Source organism: Geotrypetes seraphini, chromosome 7 (genome assembly GCF_902459505.1).
Source record: "Geotrypetes seraphini chromosome 7, aGeoSer1.1, whole genome shotgun sequence".
Classification (NCBI taxonomy): Eukaryota; Metazoa; Chordata; class Amphibia; order Gymnophiona; family Dermophiidae; genus Geotrypetes; species Geotrypetes seraphini.
Window position 1 is genome coordinate 87,047,348 of NC_047090.1, and position 23,204 is coordinate 87,070,551.

The following is a 23,204-nucleotide window of genomic DNA, read 5'->3' on the forward strand; positions in this document are numbered from 1 at the left end:
CAATGCTTCAATGCAGAGCGTCTATGCAGGGCGTCAGTGTTTTGATGGAGAGTGACATCTTGATGCAGATCTGTAATCGGTACCATGTGGCCTTGGAGTCTGGACCAGTACCTAGGGAGTCGATGTAAGCACTGGTGTCAAGTGAAAATTAAATAGGTCACCGAGCTCCCTCCGGAAAAACTCACTGACTTGTTCTTTGAAGACTTGCACTGGTACCCTTGGCTCAACATCCGGTACCATCGGTGCTGCAGGGTGTTGAGGGGTGGGAGACCTTGATGAGGATGCACACCCCATAGGAGACACAGCTTGCACTGAAGAAGATCAATGGCATCGACATTTGGCCCAATACAAACAACTGGGTAATAATCGAACAAGAAGTTGTTCCTAAAGATCAGTAATTTGCAAAAAAACACCAATATAGGAACAAACAAAAGTACTTTAAATACCTTTTAAACTTGAGTGGCGCTCAGAATCCAAGATGGAATGAAAAAACTCGATGTGGGGAACAAACCCCTAAAGAGCTTCTTACAGAATCTATCATTGCACCATTGAGAAGTAAAAGGTAATTAAAAATGCTTTTTGAGAATGCTCATAAATATTTTTATGTCCATATAGTGAAATAAATATCCGACTTCTATGGACATAAAAATATTTATGAGCATTCTCAAAAAGCATTTTTAATTACCTTTTACTTCTCAATGGTGCAATGATAGATTCTGTAAGAAGCTCTTTAGGGGTTTGTTCCCCACATCGAGTTTTTTCATTCCATCTTGGATTCTGAGCGCCACTCAAGTTTAAAAGGTATTTAAAGTACTTTTATTTGTTCCAATATTGGTGTTTTTTGCATCGACATTTGGCCTACATCAAGGAACTCACTCGATGCTGAAGAGGCCTGCTGTCAGCCCAGCCTTGTCAGCATTTTCTGTTGGCCCAACCAACGTCAGCAAAAGACTATGGGAGATTATATCAATCATATGTGATCTTGGTGATGTAAATGATGACAGGCCTCAGGATGCCTAAACTACATTCAAATTATCAATGCTTAAAAGTAACAAAGGACCTGGGCACAGTCCTGACGTTCAACAGATGTGCTAAGATCCGGTGCTTAAGATAGACAATAGTCCCAGCTACATATTCTGTCACAGATATTTAGGGCTAGATTCACTAAGGGCACAGATCGGATTCGATCTGTGAGGGATCCGATTCACAAATCGCCCTCATGCAAATGAGTGTGATCAGAATCACGCCCCCAACCGCCTGCCTGGATCGCTCTGTAGCGATCCCAACGTATGCGCAGACCATTTGTAGATAGTCTGCACATGTGCTGGCCCTCTGAGCCCAGCAGATAATTTTTTTTTTAAACTGTTTTTAACTTTTTTGCGAGCCTGTGGTTTTAACCTGCTTTATGTCCGCGGGTTAAAACCATGGGCTTGCACCGTGGGGAAAGACAGGAGAGTTGGGACGGCAGGAGAGATTTGGGGCAAGAGCAGGGCGGCCAGTCGGGGTGGCAGGAGAGATTCGGGGCGAGAGCAGGAGATCAGGGCAGGCAAGAGAAAGCAGGAGATTCGGGGCCGAGAGCAAAGAAGTTGGAAAGGACTTCAGTGACTGGTCCTCAGCAGTTGCTTATTTTTGGATCGGCCAGCCCAGTCGGTGTTGCTTTTTTATTTTAGTGAATCGCTTCCTGCCTACATTTGAATGCCGTTCCCCCCTCATTTGCATGCGCGGATCGGAGGATGATTGGGACACAGGTTAGTGAATCAGGTCAGAGGGAAATCAGGTCGTAAAGGGATCATTAAATGGTCGGAAGTTGATCGGTAGGATTAGTGAATCTAGTCCTTTGTGTCCATCAAGAGCTATTGTCACTGAGAAATATTGGAAACTCCAGTCTATAAGAGACAGTTTCTCACACCCTACACACCTTATTTACCATTGTTTCAAGCAGTTTACAGAAAGATATGGGTACTTAACAACAATAGATTCTATTAGAGCAAGTCTCAAACTTATAAATGTAGGATGTTAAAATCCTTAACCTCTCTCTGGAGCCTTGACCACCCCCCTTCTCTTTGGGCTTCACTCTCTCTAGACCCTCTGGCGTCCTCCTCTCTTTCTGTATTCTCTCTTCCTGCCTATCGACACCTATACGCCCATCATTCACACCCAAGAAACACACACATTCATGCAGGCAAACTGTCCATTCTCTCTTACACACCGAAGCAGTCTCTAACTCTCTACATTTTTAAAGCCTATTTGTATATTTTTCTGTACTTTATGTATGTTTCTTATAAGCATTGCATATCTGTAATATTAAGCCTATTTCTGCACAATATATTCTTTATGCAACCACTCTTGGCTATCAATGTCATTAATTTCACTTTCTGCTGAACCTCCTGAGGGCACTGAACCCAGGACAAGGCAAATTAGATGCACATCTCCTTACGAGAGGCATAGAGGGATATGGGTAATTAAAACTACATCAGGTGTATACCTGACGGGGCCTCCGCGTGTGCGGATCGCCGGACTCGATGGACCATGGGTCTGATCCAGAGATGGCAGTTCTTATGTTCTTATGTAGGACCACCTATTGGGGGCTTGTCTGCTGCAGCACCCCCTGCAAAACGTTACACCTGTGACACTTGCTGGGAAGAGGATGGCTTCTTAACAGGCTTGCCTGATGGAGGAACAGCTTCCATTGTCGATGTCAGTATTGCTGAGTCGGATTTATCACCGGAGTCCATCGGCAACATCCCCTTCCCCCGCAAACACCCACCATGCCAAAATGGCAGGAGTGATGCCCACTCCCCTGCCCTCCCCTCCCCTGGCTGATACCTTTGTCATTGTCTTCGGGAGAAGGAGGAACAGCAAAGACCTCCTACTCCTCTGCCCAGCCATGATGCCACTGGGTCTTAAGGCCCCGCCATGGTGTATCATGTGATGCACGGGGAGGGGCTTAAGGCCCTGATTGGCTCAGGTGCTTCAGGCTCCTCCCTTGGGAAGGGCCTGAGGCTCCTGAGCCAATCAGAGACTTCCTTAGGGCTAGTCTAAGGAAGTCCCTGATTGGCCAAAACAACTGCCAATCAGGGACTTCCTTAGAGTCAGCCCTAAGGAAGTCTCTGGCTCAAGAGCCTCAGGCCCATCCAAAGGGAGGAGCCTGAGGCGCCTGAGCCAATCAGGGTCTTAGGCCCCTCCCCATGCACAACCTCATAACCGTCCACCTATCCCTTCCCAATTCTAACCAATGTTAACTCGCTATTATCAGCACATCTTATTGTACACCGTCTTGAACTGAAAGGTATGATGGGATATAAATAAAGCTATTATTACACTTGAAATATTTTTTGGGAAAGCTAAAACACTACAAGATTCCAACACCAAAAATCTTAAAAGGAAAGAAAAGTCATACATATTCAGAGGCGAGTTACCATATATTCTTGTGGCTCTTTTTGTACAATTGTTGGAAGTAAACACAGTCTCCCGACTTTTCCTGGATTTTTGTCTATGTGGTAATCTGAACTCTCTCAGACTGTAGTTCAACTTTGAAATCCCCTCTACCACTGCTTCTCTTTGACTCTAGATAAGTTGTACCTCATTTACCTTGTTGACACTATGTAACAACAATAGCATGGGTAAATCTCATTTGAAACTGAAAGGGACCTCAATACTGAATTCGCTCCTCACATACATTTATAATTTTCTTTCAATATTTTTCATTATCACTGTGCTATACATGTTACATATTTAATGCAGTGGACCTCTCCCATATTCTGTAGCGAGGATCTTTTTTGATATAATGAGATTATGTCCTTACCTTGATAATACAATATCTTTTCCAGTATATAAGTGAGTCATTCTAGACATGTGAGTTATCTCCCAATGGCTGTGAGCCACCTGCAGAAGGAATCCACTCCAGATTTTTTCTCTGACGCTCCTCTATTTCACTGAGAGCTGTATTGCAACCTGTAGTTAGTACCCAAGCAAAAAGAGCTCTGACAGTATGTGAAGTAGGGTCACCAATAGGAACTTTCCCAAGAATCAACTGTTCTGCTCAAATAAGAAATCTTAGAACAACAAACATCAAACAGCCAACAAAAGCATCAAAGGAGCTCCAGAAGTACCCCTGCATGCTCCTCAAACATATATACAGAATTCTTCAAGGCCCCAAAGGGCTGACTGGCATCTAAGAATCAAACTTGGAAAAGAATAAGCAGAATGAGACAGTAGGCAGGCACAGGAAGGACAGAGCGGGAGAGTCTAGAATGACTCATCTATTTACTGGAAAAGATATTATCAAGGTAAGGACATGAGCTCCTTTTCTAGTGCAATAGGTGAGTCATTCTAGACATCTGGGATGCACAAAAGCAGTCCTAAATACCCGGGGTAGGCTGACTGCACCAACCCTCAAGATTGAGGACCCAAAGGCAGAGTCCTGTCTTGCAGCCACACCCACTCTGTAAAATGTTCAGAGTGGACCAAGCTGCCCTACAAATCTCCACAGGGGAGATCGTCCTAGCCTCGGCCCATGGTAGAATGGTATGGTAGAATGCATATTAACAGAAACAAGAAACTGTTTATCGCATAGAATGTAGGCTGATGAAATGGCCTTACAGATCCATCTGGAAATAGTGGCCTTGGAAGTAGGAGTGCCCCACTTAGAAGAATGAGTCCATACAAACAGATGGTCAGAGAGTAAAACTCATTTGTGATCTCTAGATAATGCAGAAAAACTCTGAGGAAATCTAACTTCCTCAAAATGTGGTCCTGCTTCTTGAAACCAGTAGGCTGAAAAACAGGCAAACACACTTCCTGATTAGCATGGCATGCAGACACTACCTTCGGCAGAAATGAAAGAACTGTGCGGAGAGAGATCCCAAACTCCAAGATCCTCAGGAAAAGCTCTCTACAATACAGAGCCTGGAATTTCGAGACACATCTCACTGAGGAAATGGCGACCAGAAAAACTGCCTTCAGCATCAGGTCCAAGAGGGAAGCGTCTTTCAGAGGTTCAAACAGAGCTTTGGTAAGGCCAGACAAAACCAAGTTAAGATCCCATGAAGGGAACAGAGGCTTGATAGGCTGTCTAATGCAAAGAGCACCGTTCAAAAATCTGGCCATGTCAGCGTGAGATGCAAGCAAAGGACAACAGTCCCGGGCTCTGAAGCAAGAGAGCCAAGCAACTTGGACCCGAAGGGAAGCCGCAGAGAGGCCCTTATCAAGACCCACCTGGAGAAAGGCCAGTACCACTGAAGCAGGAACAGAATATGGCTCCACTCTTTCCTGGTTGCACCAATGTTGGAAAGTCTTCCATGCCTTAGCATAGGCAGACACAGTAGTCAACTACTTAGACTTCAGAAGAGTAGAAATTACTATATCAGAATATCCTTTGCACTCTAATGCTTTGTACTCAATAGCCATGCCTTAAGAGCAAAGTGATCCGGATCCTGCATGCAGACTGGACCCTGAGAAAAAAGGTCTGGAAGGGCCCGCAACTGAAGGCCATGACCTATGCAAAGATGCATCAGATCCACATAACACGGCCTATGAGGCCAGTCTGGAGCCACCAGAATGACACTTCCCTGATAATCAAAGAAATTATAACCACGTGGTTTCAATAGTAACCACTATAATACAAAAGATCCACTACTAAACCCAAAAAGTGGTGAAATGTGAACTCTAATGTTCTTTAGTAATCTACAGGGGGATAATGGAGCCTCAGAAAATGGAGCAATGTACCCATTTTTTAAATTGGGTTTTAAATTGAACAATATTCACAAAATTCACATGCTCCTGCTCATGTCACCGGCTCTACCACCACATTATCATTTAATTTGTTTTTTTTAAATAATTGAATTTTTAATAACTTATTGTTTTAAAACCTTGTCCCTCCCTTTATCCCTCTTTCTTGGAATTCCTCAAACCCTAATACCACCAGATCCTCCCACAAATTAAAACTATCCTTCCCCTTGCTAAAAGGCATTTCCCACACAGGAAAGCTAGGGACCTTCCTCCACTTCAAAATCACTGAGCTCTGGAACAATCTTACCTCCCCTCTTCGGAACTTGAGCTCTCTCCAAGTTTTCCGCAAACATCTGAAAACCTGGCTTTTCTCAAAAAATGTAAGTCTCCCTCCAACTTAGGAATCAAGGAAACTCTTATATCTTGGCATCCCAAGTCCTCTAAATTTTCTTCACACTTCTACCTCTAACCCTCTGTTGTAGTTCCTTCCTATTTCTCCTACTGTAAACAGCGTCAAGCTCTACGAACGTGGAGATGATGCGGTATACAAACCTAAGGATTAGATTAGATTAATAAATTGTACAATTTTTTTTATCTATAGTATCCCACTGGATTAAACCACTGGGGGTAAAATACCAACAAGTAGTGTAACAATCACCTCACTGCTTATTTGAGTCAGAATTGGCATATCAAACATCTATTGTAGTTCAAATGTATAAAGCAGTACTTATCTTTGAGATGTCCTTATTTTACTCAATGATATCTCTCACTGCGTGTACTGCCTCTTTTGCAAAAAGCTGTTGCTCAAAATATGAGCCTGTTTCATCAGGGGTTTTAAAGCAACGGTCTATTGTGCTAGCATAGCTCACTCTAACAGCCAATTCATGCAGGCCTGGGCCTCCAGAGTCCAAGGAAGAGCTGTCTGCAATGCTTGTCTGCAGAGCCCAGCACAAGAGCAACGCATGCTGGAGAGAATGCATATGCGCCCTTGCCTAAGGAACCACATCTATTGTGGCCAACATGGACTCCAGAACCTGAAGATAATCCCACACTGATGGAACTGCTTTGTCCATGAGACAAGAAATCTGAAAGCACAGCTTCTGTCTGCTTGCCTCTGGAAGATAGTCGCAACCAGCTGCCGTGTCGAACAAGACACCCACGTATTCCAAGGACTACGTCGGGGTCAAATTGCTTTTCCTGTAATTCATAATCCAACTCAGGTCTTCCAGGACCTGGCCCACCTGATCTACTGTGCGCTGACCATCGGCAAATGAGGGGGCTCTGATCAGCCAATTGTCCAGGTACAGGTGTACCTGCAGCCCCAATTTCCTCAAGTGAGCTGCCTTGACCACCATCACCTTGGTGAAGGTACGAGGAGCTGTTGCCAGGTCAAATGGCAGAGCTGAAAATTGGTAATGATTTTCCAGAACAAATGGCATAGCCCTGGAGAGGGACTATGGAAGGAGCCATCAATTTATGCAGGCCCGGGCCTCCACAGTACAAGGAAGAGCTGTCTGCAATGCTTCTGTGTGCGGAGCCCAGCACAAGAGCAACACATGTTGGAGAGGACGCATATGCATTCTTACCCAAGGAACCATATCTATTGTGGCCACCATGGACTCCAGGACCTGGCGATAATCCCACGCTGACGGAGCTGCTTTGTCCAGGAGACAAGAAATCTGAGAGCACAGCTTCTGGAAAATAGACACAGCCAGATGCCATGTCGAACAAGATACCCAGGTATTCCAAGGACTACGTTAGGGTCAAATTGCTTTTCCTGTAATTCATAATCCAACCAGGTCTTCCAGGATCTGGACCACCTGATCTACCGTGTGCTGAATGTCTGCAAACGAGGAGGCTCTGATCAGCTAATCATCCAAGTACAGGTATACCTACAGCCCCATTTTCCTCAAGTGAGCTGCCATGACCACCATCACCTTGGTGAAGGTACAAGGAGCTGTTGCCAGTCCAAAAGGCAGAGCTAAAAATTGGTAATGATTTTCCAGAACAGGACACCAGAGGACTTTCCGATGTGTCTGATAAATTGGAATATGCCTCTGTGAGATCCAGAGAGGCAAGTAACTCTCCTGGGGCCACCGCTATGACAGAAAGTGCAGGATCCTGAGTGCAGTATTTACGAGCGTAAGATCCAGGATTGTTGGTCTCCAATCGTTGGAGCCTTTCTTGGGCATGATAAAGTATATGGAGCATCCACCTGAGTTTGCGTCTTCAGGCGGCACCAGTTCTATGGCCTGAATATCCAACAATCTTTGTACAGTGGCTTGCACTTTGACCGCCTTGTCTGGGCGCCCCGTGGGAGAGTCCACAAACCAATCTGTCAAAGGCTAGGCAAATTCCAGCTTGTAGCTGGACTGAATAATGTCCAGAATCCACTGATTGGATGAAATTTGCACCCAGGCCTGCAGGAACGCTGAGGTAAGAAAAAGAGAGCAGAACAGAAACACTCCTTCAGGCTCGGGTGTTGAAGAGAAAAACTACAGGTGGCAGTAGAGCTCACAGTGAAGTAAAGGAGAGTCAGAGAAAAAATCTAGACTGGATTCCTTCTGCAGATGTTTTGTGGTCATTGGGAGATAACCCACATGTCTAAATGCACTGGAAATACACAGCACCTATTGCACTGGAAATACACTGCATTTCCTTCCTACAAAATAATCAAGAAGGGTTTTCTACTGTGAGCAACAATACCATGAACCTTGTTTCTTCTTCATGAAAGCTCTCATGCAGCTCATGCCAGACCACCCCCTTCCCCCACAAGGTAGCTGCATGTACTTTTTGACATATTAAACCGTCAAGACTGTAATGATAGAATCAGACTAGCACTTCAGTCTGACTGGTAGGTTGTTAAAAAGAAAAAGAAGTCTGAGCAGAAACAAAGGTATCCCCTAGCTGGATCTTTCTAGGAAGTTATGCATGGCACCTAGAAAACTGGATGTTGAGGCAATGGCTGGCTGTTTAGATTATTACAGAGATCTGTGGTCAGGCATGAGAAAGATGATGAAGCACAAATAATGAAGACAAAGACTTTCTTGGATAAGGAGACAGATCTTGCCGGTCGTCATACTCTATGGATGGATGTATTCTTACTAGTGTGGACAGAATAACTGGGAAATCTACGATTGGTGTCTTCTGACATTATCTACTATGTTGCAGACAGCAACATATTGCATCAATTCAAAGTGCTATTACACTCCAGATTTTAAATTCCTTCCTTTTCAAATTATTTCCAACATATCCATATGAACAGAACCTGCATGCTACCAGAGACAGCAGCCAGTTCAGGGTTTCCCATGTGCCTAGAAATATGTGTCAGATGGTAAGCTGCTTGAATTTACACAACTGCAACACAAATTTGGTTTTAATAAATCAGAAAGTTACAAATGGTTGCAGTTGAAGAAGCAGATTATTCAGGAGGGGTTCCCTGGATGGAAAAATCTTACAAATCAATATAGCTTGCCAATATTATGTTTTCAGGTGGACTTTCTGGGGCACCAGGCTGCTCAGTGGTATAAATTAATATCTTGATTTTTGAATAAGAAACCAAAAACTGGTCTTCGTGACATTTGGAGCATTGAGATTAAGCATCAGATTACTGCGTCTCAATGGCCACAAATTTGGACTTGGAGGATGAGATGTACGGTGTCAGCATCTATAAGACAACTTGGTTTTTCTTATTACATAGAGATTTCTGGACCCCTGTTCGTTTACATAAATTAGATAGTTCTAAGTCTAATAGATACTGGCATTGTCATCTTGAAGCTGGGACTTTAGATCATTTACTTTACTATTGTCCCTTGATAATGCAGTTTTGGAGGTCTATTTGGGACCAAGTAAATAATATGTTAGAGAATTCAGTGGCTTTATCTTATGATACTATTTTATTTGGTACTCTTATGAGAGCTAAAATCCAATCATCAATGAGAAATAACAAGCTATAATGACAGGGGTTGCCATGCAGCTTATTTTAAGAAATTGGAAAAACTGGGATAGGTTGAACTACACATTCTGGTGGGAATCCTTGTGTTATACATATAAAATGGAGCATTGCATGGCTGTACAACAGGGACGATTTAAGAATTTTATGGATGTTTGGGAGCCATTGGCTAAATACTGTAAAGAGGAATAAGTAATTTTATTTTATAGACAAGTAAACATACACATCCTGGGGGGGGGTAAGGAAAGGGAATGAAATTGGAATTGATTCAGGGATTTTATGAATAGTTTCATGAAGGTTTTGTTATATTTGTTTATTAGCTGGGAGGGTGGGGGAAATTTCATTGTGCAATAGTATTTGTAAGTTTTGTTGCACTTATTATGTAATGTACAAATATGTGAATCATTTATTGCGCATTTGTAGTCTGAAAAATCATTAAAGAGTTAATAAAAAAAAAAAAAAGAACTGTGTGTTTGTATCATTCTCAAGGCGATTTCTAGTCAATAAAAACACAGGGTGCATGTCACTTGCTTTACACCTATCCACAAAGCCTCTGCTGAGGGGTTTAATGTACTGGAAAAAGCTCAGGTGGACTTGCTAATTTTAGCTCTCATATATTGGCAACCTGGCAGACAATGATGTGCAATGTGTCTCATGTCTTATGGTCTTTCCGCTGGAGACACAGCCATGTTCTTGGCACTTCATAGGAAACTCTCTCCACATTGTCTGCGTCGTAGGGAATGTGCCATGTATCTCCTGTAGTCTGTACAATGGTGTCATAGTTCAGAACAGGCTGTGGGATAAGAACACACAGGAAAAAATTAAATTCATTGCACAACTCAGTAAAGCACTGTTTTCTTGAATTTGTCTAGAAAGTTGACTTCTTCCAAATCATAATGGACCTATATGTCCCAGAGCTGATGAAATCAGAGTATAGATCATCATCTACCACCATGACTAATCATTTATCAGACATTTACCCGTTTCATTCTTTTCTTTATAATTATGGAGTTCCTTTCTTTTTCATGATTTTATCTTTGTGTACTGCTCTGATTTATTGTGAAGGGCAGTATATCAAATATGTTATGCTATGTTATATGATATATACCATCAAATCTTGCCAAGTAGAGTTTGAGGTGGGTTACTATCAATTATATTATCTATTTATAGGAAGACAGCATATGTTAGGAATTTCAAACTGTGGCTAGTTTTGCAATATTTTCTAAGATAATACCCAGTTAACAGCAGCATTTACAATTCCATAGTTCAAGAGAAACAAGAAGAGGAGGAGTCCAACCTTGTCTGCAGTGAAAAAACCAATCAGGAACAAACAAACCAAAACTGCAGATATGTACAACGATGTAGACAAATTTTATTGTGACAACCAAAATATATATTAAAACCTTTTTACCAAACAGGGGACCCAACACGGTCCGTGTTTCGGACAACCTTCATCAGGGGTTCATGGTAAAAAAGGGGAAAAAATGTATGTCACAAAAAATGTAGGAAAATACAATAGAGACAAACAAATGATATGTCACGCCAAGAGTAACTCGATATAGTGAAAATCGCTAGAATGAAGGTTTTAATATATATTTTGGTTGTCACAATAAAATTTGCCTACATCGTTGTACATATCTGCAGTTTTGGTTTGTTTGTTCCCAATTCCATAGTTCAGCATACAATGTAGATTTAGAATTAAATTTTGTCCATATTAAAGGCTTGTTGGAATAGTCTTGTTTTCAGTTCTTTGCAAAATACCAGTTGTCTTGCACTCAGATGTCTTCACGCTCACTTGTCTTCGCGCAACTGTCTGCGCGCTTTTTTCTTGCGGGCATTGGACTATGAACCCAGTAACAGAGCATATGGAACAGATGAGGAAAGCAGAAACCAGACGACAAAGGTAGAAAAAAAATTTCAATTTATTTTCTTTTTGCTTTATATTAGTTGGGTTGATAAACATTTATAAACAAAGCCCTGCCAGCTGAACATCTCTTTCTCTAGTTCAGCAGCCAGAACGCTGATTTATAAAATGACAATTGTACAGAATATTATTTCTTTTTACATTTTTTTTTAAGTTCAAAAAAGTTTTATTTATTTTCAAGCTTAGAATAAACAAGCTGCTCTGTATACAATCCCTACTATTGTTATTTTACTGCTCTGTTGTGACATGACCATTACTCGTTGTTTATTCTTTTTACATTTTAATAAAATAACTTCAGTATAAAACTATTCCAAGCTTGTGTGGATGGGATCAGATGGTTTGCGGGGAGGGGGACCGAGCTCGGGGGGGACAGGGTGGTGACGGGGACCAAGCTCGCAGTAATATATTTGTTAAGCCTGTCTCGGTTTTTTACGAATTTCTGGGGAGGTACTGTAGTGGCACTAGAAAAGGTTCAAAGAAGAGCGGCCAAGATGGCAAAGGGGATGGAACTCCTCTCTTATGAGGAAATACTAAAATGGTTAGGGCTCTTCAGCTTGGAAAAGAGATGGCTGAGGGAAGATATGATTGAAATCTACAAAATCCTGAGTGAAATAGAACGGGTACAAGTGGATCGATTTTTCACTCCATCAAAAATTACAAAGACTAGGGGACACTCGAAGTTACAGGGAAATACTTTTAAAACCAATAGGAGGAAATTTTTTTTCACTCAGAGAACAATTAAATTCTGAAATGCGTTGCCAGAGGATTAGCGGATAGCGTAGCTGGGGCTTTTGGTTTTTTTAATGTTCAAAAAAGTTTTTATTAAGGACAGCATACCAACAATAATTAGTAAAGCAATATAAAGATAAACATGTGCCCTACCATTTACATTTTCTCCCCAATTCCCCCCGTTCCCAACAACAAGAAACCAAACAACAGCAGTAACCAAACCCATCTAGAAACCCCCCCCCCACACACACAAATAGAGAAAACAGCGGAATATAAGGAGAAACAATTCCAAACCCACCACTCCTAGCGCCACTTACATTATCTGGGAGGCCACAAACATAGTCCCCCCAAAAAAGAGCAACAAAACAGGTATCCAAAATAGTATATTTTAGGCACTTAATAGAAAGGAGCAAGAATAAGGAACCCCCACCCCACAAGAACCCCCTCTCCCAGGAACCCCCAAACCCAAAGAAAGAAAGTAAAGGCAAGAAATGAAGAGAAAAAGAAAGGAAAAAATAATAATAATAAAAAACCAAAAAAACCCCAACAACTTCAGCAGTGGATGAGACTCACAATGGGTCACCAAACATCAGCAAACCATGAACGCCAGCTCTACAACCCATTCAAAACAAGCCAGCACTACAACCCATTCAAAACATCACTGCGAGCTTTATGACTAAGAGAAGATATGTAAAGTCTCCAGATTTGAAGAAAGTACTTCTTCCACTTTGGAGTAGCTCCCGCCATCCGTTGTTCGAGTAGCAAGAAAGCATGTAAACTTTTCCTCCAAGCCCAAACCGCTAGTATTTCCTTCTTGCGCAGTATAGCCACCTTTCGCATAAAGAGATGGACACCTCTCTGCGGAAGACAAAAGGCTTCATATTTATCTAGCAACCAGCCATGGACAGAGGAATAGGACTTTGCAAAAGGCGCGACACATAAATCACAATTTTCCTCCAAAAATCCCTTATTTTAGGGCAAGACCAAAAAGCATGAATAAAAGAGTGGATATGCTGAGAACGTTTTTGACAATCCGGGGATTCACTATATCCAGATTTATGCAGCTGATCCTGGGTAAAATACGCGCGATGGAGCACATGAAATTGACATTCTCTCAGATCCGCACTGACCGAGATGATGCCTGGAATATGCCGAATCAGGGCACCCAAATTTAAGGAAAGCTTAGGGATTTATGCATCCTGACTCCATTTACGACACAACAAAGCTCTATCAGCCAGGGCATCCAGTGAATGTAAATATCTGTGAAGGTCCGATATGGTAAATCCATTTTCCTGAAACTGATACACCAATTCCTCAAACTTTGCCTCAATGGGAAAAACAAGATCTACCCGATTCAAAGAGCCTACATAATGCTGCAATTGTTTGTAAGCAAGAAAGTTCCCAATTGCAAGTGAAATATGCCCCGGTGCTCCCTCCAAGACTTCAGAGACCCATCCTCCCGAAGAATATGTGACAGCAAACTCGCCCCCTGCTGTGCAAATTTGCAAAAAGTGACAGTCTCCGACCCAGGCGAGAATTGCAAATTGCCAACCAGAGGCAATATACGAGAGGAGCAACAATTACCCTGCTATAACCGCAACAATTCCATCCAAGTTATCCGAAGCGCACGCAAAAGCAAACTAGCTTTAGCAGACTGAGGAAGCAGTGAAGACAGAACATGCAACAAAGAAATCAAGCTATAAGGTGACCACAGCTCCAATTCATAAGACTTCGGTGTATAATCATGTCTATCAGAAAACCATTCACACAGAACACGCAGTAAACACGCCAAATTATAGAGACAAAGATTAGGGATGCCCATACCCCCCTGTTACCAGTTCCCCAATAAAAATTTGAATAATTATTTAGATAAAAATTTGAACAATATTTAGATAAAAGAGAAGCCAATTTTCGCAAATCCCGCATCAGCAGCCATAAAGGAAGCAACTGCAAAGTATAAAGCCATTTCAGGACTAACGACATGGCAAAAAGATGTATATGCTCATGAACAGAGAGTGGTAGGGTGGTCCAGCGAGATAAACAGTCTTCCATAGAGTGCAACAAGGCGTCAATATTAGTTCTGTATAAAGTAGATAGAGACGAGGTCAATTGAATGCCCAAATAGTGAAAAGAGGTGTAAACCCAACAAAGAGGGAAAGGCCCCATCCAATGTAATCAAACTTGGAGCAAAGGAGCTAAAGCCAACAACACAATTTCAAACCCTTATACTCAACACAATTTCAAACCCTTATACTCTCAACTATGGCATTCCTCAAGGCTCCATTTTGTCTCTTCTCCTGTTTAATATTTTTCTTGCACCTTTATTAAGTCTGTGCCAATCCATAGTCTTTACTACTTATACATACGCAGATGATATTCAGCTGATTCATCCCCTCAACCCAGAAAATACGGAGGAAGTACAACAGATTAATAAAAAATTAGAGAATATTAAAAACTGGCTTACCTCAAACAGATTATCTTTAAATATCCAGAAAACAAAAGCTCTACTCTTTCCCTGGAAGCAAGGATTAAAATTATGTAATCATTTTACTATCAATAACATCCAGTTAGATTTAGTATCATCATTAAGAATACTTGGGGTTACTATCGATGACAAATTCTCGTATCACGAACATATAAGTAATATTGTTAAATGCTGTTTTTATCGGTTAAGTCTGATTCGATCCATTTCTAAGTTTTTGGAACCAAAATCATTAAATATTTTACTACATTCTCTTGTCATCGCCAAGCTTGATTATTGTAATTCCTTACTATTAAATATTACTCAAATGGAAAAAAAAAACGGTTACAGATAATCCAAAATACCGCTGTGAAACTCATTCACAATGGAAAAAAATACAACCACGTAACTTTTTTTGATTGACTCACATTGGCTCCCTATTAGCCATCGTATAAACTTAAAAATTTTGCTTTTAGCATTTAAAACATTATCCTCTAATGAACCGCAATTTATAAATCGCATTCTTATTCCATACAACACATCTCGCTCCCTCCATTCTACAGCCCAAAGGCTGCTTGTTGTTCCTTCATTAAAAATTATTGGCACTAGACGTCATGATATATACTTGGTGATGGTTCCTCAGACCTGGAATACCCTACCGCAATATATAAGAGATGAAAATGACCTCAATCGATTTAAAAATAACTTTAAAACATTTCTTTTTAAAGACGCATTTAACCTTTAAATCTTAAATAATGTAGAAAACATCTCTGAAAACAAAAAGGTAAAAAAAAAAAAAATTTTATATAGGAAAATTAATTTTATCACTTTCCCTTATGTTCTTTCCATTTACGTTTTTTTTCGTTAATCTAGCTTAACACCAGTTTTGTAACTTTACCCCTTTTTTCCTCCTGTATCCAAGTTTGTCAGTACGTTTGTTCGTCTCGCCCATTTTAAATAGTATGTTAATTTTATGACTTACTTTTATATTTTGGTTGTAACTTGCTTAGTAAATAATGGATAAGCGATTTATCAAATACAAATAAACTTGAAACTTAAATTAAATCCAGAGAAGTCTCCATACTCACGGATACTATCCATGAGAACCGGGAGCGAGACAGAGGGGTCTCCGATATGGACCAGGAGATCATCTGCAAATGCCGATATGAGAAATTCATGTCCCCCTACCCGTATCCCTTTAATCTCCGGGTTAGATAGAATATCACGAATAAGGGGGTCCAGAGTTAACACAAATAACAGGGGGGATAGAGGAAACCCTGTCTAGTACCGCGCTCAATGAGAAATCAGGAGGAAGAGAGATCACTGACCTACACCTGTGCCTGAGGAGTTTGATAAAGGACTCTGATCGCCATTTGAAAAAAACCCCGTGATACCATAATGATCAAAAAGTGTAAACAAAAAAATCCTAGGAAACCCGGTCGAAGGCTTTCTCCATATCAAAATTAATAAGTAGGGACGAAATGTCGCATCACTCTACCTGTTCCAAGGAAGTCAAAATCATGCGCAAGTTCCGTGAAGCATGACGACCACGAACAAAGCCCACTTGCGGCGAAGCCTGGAGAGAAGGCAAGGAATCTGCCAACCTATTAGCCAAGATCTTGGCAAAAAAATTTCATTTCTACACAAAGCAATGAAATCGGACGATAGGAGGAAGGCTGTTCAGGATCCTTACCAGGTTTCAGTAAAACAATAATTTCCGCCAGAGAAAGGGATTGTTGTAACGAATCCTCAGCCACAAAAGCTTTAAATGTACAGGTGAGAACTAGCGCAAACTCGGCTGACTGAAGTTTGTAAAATTCCATCTGAAAGCCATCAACCCCCGGTGCCTTCAGCAAAGCCCTGGAACGAATAACGGATAACACTTCCTCTTCCATAATAGGGCAATTGAGCTGTTCTCTCCTGGCATCCACCAGGCGCGGGACAGCAATATTATCTAAATACATGGAAGCCAAGGGTTTAATGTATAGGTTCCCATAGTATTGGCGGAATAACGCAGCAATTTCCTGATCTGTCCGAACCTTCGTGCCCCGCTCCGTAGAAAGTTGTAAAATATGACTTGGTCCAGTATGTTGTTTGACCAATCTGGCCAATAGTTTCCCCCTAGTGTTCCCGAAACGATGAAGTTTATATTTGTAATTTAAAATAGATTTCTTTGCCCTATCATGAAGCAACTCTTGCAACATCAATTGGGTAGCCAGAAGTTGGGCTCACAGAGAAGGAGTTGGCTGACTGCCATATTGACGCTCCCTGCGAAAACACTGTTCTAACCAGAGAATCTCTCTATCCCTAACTTTTTTCCAATGACTCGTATAAGCCATGATCTCACCCCGCAATACTGTCTTCGCCGCCTCCCAATATAAAACAGGAGTAGGGACATGAGCAGCATTATGAAGCTGATAGTTTCTCCATTTCTCAAGCAAAAAGTCTCAAAATTTAGGGTCCGTATATAAATAATAATAATAATAATTTTATTTTTGTATACCGCCATACCCAGGAAGTTCTAGGCGGTTCACAGCAGATAAATGTAATACAAACAATGCAGTTGAAATTGGAGAACATAACAAAGCAATCATAGTCAAACAAGTTATACGTCTACAATTTAAGTGAAGGAAAAAAAAAAGTACATACAAGCCAATAGGAGGGAGCAACAATCTTAAAAGAATGGGAAGGGATAGTGATGGAGAACTTTAAGTATTTGGTCTGTTGAAAAGTTGAGTTTTAATCTGTTTTCTAAAATTGAGATAGGAAGAGGCATCAAGAGCAATTTGGGCGAGCCATGAGTTTAGTTTGGCCGCTTGAAAAGAGAAGGTTCTTTTGAAGAATCTTTTAAGATGACACGATTTCAGTGAGGGAAAAGAGAACAGATTTATTCTGCAGGAACTCTTATTGTTGTAATTCAGGTTGAAGTGTGGGTAAAGATAATCTGGTGACAGACCATATATTGTTTTGTAGCAGATGCATGAGAGCTTAAATAGAATTCTGGATTCGAACGGCAGCCAATGCAACTTGTGGTAGAAAGGGGTTATGTGTTCCTATTTCTTCAAGCCAAAGATGAGAAGGATGGCAGTGTTTTGGATCAACCTCAACTTCCTGAAATTTTCTTGAAGGCGCCTAAGTTACAGTAGTCCAGAATACTCAGAATAGCAAATTGTACCAACAGGCGAAAGGAGGTATCATCAAAGTATTTTTTAATGGTGCGGAGTTTCCAAAGTACTGAGATACTCTTCTTAAATACTAGGTCAGAGTGTTTCTCCAGAGTGAGATGCTTGTCTAAGATGACTCCTAGTGTTCTTAAGAATTGCCCATTTACATGTAGTGTAGTTTCCTTGATTTTGTCATTTGGGGCTGCCAAGAAAAATTTAGTTTTTTCTGAATTTAGCTTTAATCTAAACGCTCTAAGTGCACAAGGCTCCAGGGCCAAGTGAAAAAGAACCATAGCGTGATCGGAGACATCAAACATATCAATATCTGCTCGTTGTACTTTGGAAAAAAAAGACGCCGAAAGCAACCAATAATCTAACCGGGAAAGAGAACCATGGGCTCTAGAAACATGGGTATAATCCCTCTCTCCAGGATGAAGCACCCGCCAAACATCTATAATGTCTAAGGCTGTACAAAGCTTAAGTAACCCCTTCCGGACATCCAGACGATCGGCAGGCAATGGATGGGATTTATCCACAGTCGGGTCCTAAACCCAATTGAAATCCCCACCCAAGAGGAAAGGTAAATCCAAATGAGGGGCTAACAGCACCACTAAGTTGTCAAAAAAATTTTGGACATGATTGTTAGGGGCATAGATGTTACCCAGGATCAGCTGCTGACGAGCTAGTGTGACTTTAGCCAAAATGTATCGGCCCCCGGGTCTACCCACTGTTGATGTACCTCCAAGGGGATCCCTTTTCGAATTAAAATAAGCACCCCAGCCTTTTTTGTATCAGTGGGAGCTCCCAATTGATGTTCTACCCACCATTTCTGAAATTTAGCATGCTCCTGGGCAGATGAGTTTCCTGTAAGAAAACGAGCTCCGCCTTCTTACAATTAAGGGCCTGAAGGATTTTGCTATGCTTTACCTGTGAGTTAACCCTGTTAACATTCCATGAGATGCAGTGGAAAGGCATCACGGTGGCTGAAAAAGGAATATGTAAAAGTGAACAAACCCAACAGATGCCGCAGAGGGGGGCCGTCCCAGCCTCCAGTCCCCCTCCCGAAAGGGCATGAGTCCCATCCACAGCAGAACCAAATGAAAAAGAACCTGCAAACCAAAAGAAAACCAAAACAAGACAAAAAAGCTAAAAAAGGAGAAAGAAACCCCTAATGCCATCCCCACTCTGAGGCCTCTATGCTCCAACCCACACCCCACCCATACCCCCTAGTGCCCCCCTCATGAACCCCAATCCTAGCGTCCAGAAGGGACTAAGAAGATACCCCCTGCATCCCTCTCCCCACACGCTTAAAAATAACAAGAAAAACAAGGAAAGCAATTGGCAATACCCCCATTACAGTGGAAGCTATCTCCTCCCAAAAAAAGCAATAAAAAAGAACAAAAGCAAGGAATCAACAGAGAGAAAGAACAGAAAACAGGGTCATGCTAAATCAGTAAGGAAGAAGAAGAACACTCCCTCGGTGCCAAACCTCCCCCCACCCAAGAATCAACTAGCAGTACCCCATCCTCTCCTCAAAAGAGAGAGGTACTATAAAGCTAAGGCAATAAAAAAATTCCTTTACAAACCCAGAGACCTATGCACCCCAGAAACAGACCCCCCAGTAAACCCGCAATAGGTCCAGCAAAAAACAATAGGATACCAAGAAAGAAAACTGCAAAGGAAACAGAAGCAGCAGGTGTGCACAAGAAGGAAAACAGCCAACTGCAGACATTAACCAGGATATATAAAGAGACCATACCATTGTTATCCAAGACTCCCAACCCAGTTACAATGAGGACTGAAAAAAAAGTATAAACATAATATGCAGTAAAAAAAAGTTAACATAAACCCTGCCTAAACAGAAATCTTAGATAGAAACAATCACTCTATAGACCTGTTCAAAGGGTAAAGTTGATTGAATGATGTAACACAGTTCACCAAAACTTGCTCAGAATCAAGGAGGGGAAAACTGGGGCAAGCCCCAGAAAAACCACCTCACAGCCCAATCATCGCATGAAGGGTAAACGGTATCATTATATCATTCCATGTATGCTTGTAAGTTGAAAAAATAAGCACTATAATGATTGAATAGGTATTAAAGTCCAAGAACTAAGCAAACTTAACTTATAGCTTGCGGGAACCCGCAAGCTATAAGTTAAGTTTGCTTAGTTCTTGGACTTTAATACCTATTCAATCATTATAGTGCTTATTTTTTCAACTTACAAGCATACATGGAATGATATAATGATACCGTTTACCCTTCATGCGATGATTGGGCTGTGAGGTGGTTTTTCTGGGGCTTGCCCCAGTTTTCCCCTCCTTGATTCTGAGCAAGTTTTGGTGAACTGTGTTACATCATTCAATCAACTTTACCCTTTGAACAGGTCTATAGAGTGATTGTTTCTATCTAATATATGCACCTTTTCACTCTTGTTACATTGTATGTAACTTGCCCCCAATTTCTATATTAAACAGAAATCTTGGCAATATCTAGCATGTAGGTGTGCAGATCAAGTAGGTCAGCTTTTCCCAGCCCCTGCAAAATGGGTGCAGAAATTAGGAAAAAGCCAACTCCTCCAGGGCAGCGGGAAAAGTAAGAGACCGGTCCAGAATAACAGGTATCAATGCCGGCCACACCGTTTTTGCCGGCGGTCAAGGCTAGCAGTAAGAGGAGCTCAAAAGTAAAGTATCAGTATATATATCATCAAAACCCCAGAGCGATGGAGGGTGACTCAAGAACTCCAGTGATACCAGGCAAGAAGACCCACAGGGGTATAGAAAAACTGGCCCAGCAGGCAGGAAAAACTGAAACAAGAAAAGTATATAAAAAGGAATCAGAAACATAACGGTCTGCAATAAAACAAATGCTCGCAGACCAAGATCGTTGGGACATATTGCATATAAGATGGTAAAGTTCAAAGTCTATATAGGGCTATAGTCAGGAAATGAGGGAAGCGTCCACAGGCCAATGCCAGGGACTCCTAAAAACCGGCTGCAAGTCGTCTCAGCGGTAACAAGCAACTTATCAAAACTGCAAAGTCAAACCAGGCTAGTGACCCGGTCCAAATGAGCAGTTCTCCAATATTCAATAGTACCAGCAGATCACACCAGGCAGCAAAAAGTAGAGACCGTTCCCCTGAGCCACTGTCCTTCCCCTGCAAAGTCCAGGAAACCATGCACAGTTCAAACCCCCAGTTGCGAGAAACCTGGCATTTGTCGAACAAAAGTAGCAGCCGCTTCTGGAGTGTCAAAAAAATTATTCTTCCCCTCATAAAAGATTTTCAATTTTGCTGGGTACAGCAAAGAGAACGGCATGTGTTTACCATGCAGTTCAGAACATAGGGGAGAATAGGCTTTCCTGAAAACAAAATATAATTTTGTTCTCATAACTAAGAGGCCCCTTTGCTCGAATTGCGCAGAGCATGTCTGTTTTATGAACATAGTTCAGGAGTTTCCTGCCTGTAGCCACTTCGGAAGCCAACCAGTGTGCTCTTTCGATCTTCAAGGGCCCCGCTAAGGAGTTGAGAGCCAAGGATTCCGTTATCCAGGACTCCAAGAACTCCCGGAGCTCTGAGTCCACCAAGGTTTTGGGAAGCCCTACCAGATGCAAATCGCCTCTCCTCGATCTGTTTTTCAGATCATCCACCTTGTCTTCCAGGCTCCGTATCTGTGCCAGGAACTCCTGTTGCTGGGAATCTATACATTGAACATTGTCCTCCACATCTGAGATGCGCTAACAACAAGCAGAAAACTCTCTCTTCAAAGCGTCTAGGCAGCCATCCACTACTTCTAATTTCTCGGTTAACGCCTGAAAGTTCTTCTCCAGAGTAGAATTAATAATGTTCTTAACTTCAGCCACCACTTCCGAGATCCACAGGGAACTCACCGAGCTCTCCGCGTTGTTTGGCGCCGCCATCTTAGAATCAGTGGGCTTCGGTTTTTCTTTTTGCGGTGCTTTAGATGTCATCCTCCCACGAGAAACACTCCCACAGAGGTGCCGCAGTAATAGGATAGCCACCAGGACCAAAAAAAGCAGAGATGGTATACTTTCCAAGATGAAAGTTGCAAAAATAGTGTGTGGGGTTCAGCAGCTAAGAGCGTGCACGACTGCTCGTTATCACCACGTCACGTGACCTTAGCGTAGCTGGTTTTAAGAAAGGTTTGGACAAGTTCCTGGAGGAAAAGTCCTTAGTCTGTTATTAATAAAGATATGGGGGAAGCCACTGCTTGCCCTGTATCGGTAGCATGAAATATTGCTACTCCTTAGGTTGTAGCCAGGTACTAGTGACCTGGATTGGCCACTGTGAGAACGGGCTACTAGGCTTGATGGACCATTGGACTGACCCAGTAAGGCTATTCTTATGTTTCTATTATACTTAGAACCTCTACTGAGAATTTGGATTCGAGGCCTACAGGTAGCCGGCTATGAATTGAAAGCCCTAGCCTGATCTGATGCTTATCTTGATGGACCCAGAACGCTCTTTGCCTTGTCTGCTTGACGCTTTGACTGAGTATGGTTTTCATTCTGGTTTCTTGTTGTACTAACAGAAGTCTGTGGCCCTCCTGTTCCAATCAATTTTGCTGGCACATTGGAGCGGTCCCTTCCCACTGACATGGGCACCTGAGAAAGTTGTTTATTTGGGGATTACGATTCCGCAAAATGTGATTTACCTACGTGATTACAACATACAGCCCTTGTTGGAAAAGTCCAAATTATGTCTGTTGACCTGGAGACATTACCCCATCTCTTTAATGGGGCGTATAGCTCTTTGTAATATGATGTTACTTTCCTAATGGCTGTATGTATATCAAATGCTGCCCTTAACTTTTTCTCGGAGTGTGGAGCTTCAATTATATAAAATGCTACGTTGGTTCCTTTGGTTGGGTGGTCAGCTTTGCCTTCCTCTGCGAATGGTGGCACTACCGGTGGATTGGATTGGAGTGGTCATGGATTGTTGCCTTTGCGCCACTTTGTTGAGGCTTGCCATATGAGGCATATTCACGATTGGTTTCTCCCTACATCCTACTTTTCTTGGACCCAGGTTGAATTACAGTTTTGGAAGCCATATCATTTTAGTTACCTTTTGCATTCACCTCGACTTCTGGCTGCTGTCCTGGGGAATCCCTTTTTCTTTGTTCTCTCCCCCTTGAGATCCACCTGGCGGCAGGTTTGTGCCCAGTTGAAATTGGAATTTCACACTACCACTCTCCTGCCTATCAGTGGGAATGGCTTTTTTTTTTTTT

The 23,204-nt window shown here is 41.9% G+C and overlaps 1 protein-coding gene across 4 annotated transcripts in view; it reads right to left on the reverse strand.

Moving 5' to 3' along the window:
• Positions 1-9,542: 9,542 nt before the first annotated feature.
• Positions 9,543-23,204, reverse strand: part of PRORP (protein only RNase P catalytic subunit) — a 137,949-nt gene continuing 124,287 nt past the window's right edge. The window contains exon 6 of one of the 4 annotated variants that reach the window (XM_033952470.1): positions 9,543-10,475. In XM_033952470.1, coding sequence (XP_033808361.1) covers positions 10,335-10,475 — 141 coding nt within the window. In that variant the 3' untranslated portion in view covers positions 9,543-10,334. The remainder of the gene's footprint in view (positions 10,476-23,204) is intronic. The other 3 variants (XM_033952468.1, XM_033952471.1, XM_033952469.1) reach the window with 3 other exon arrangements.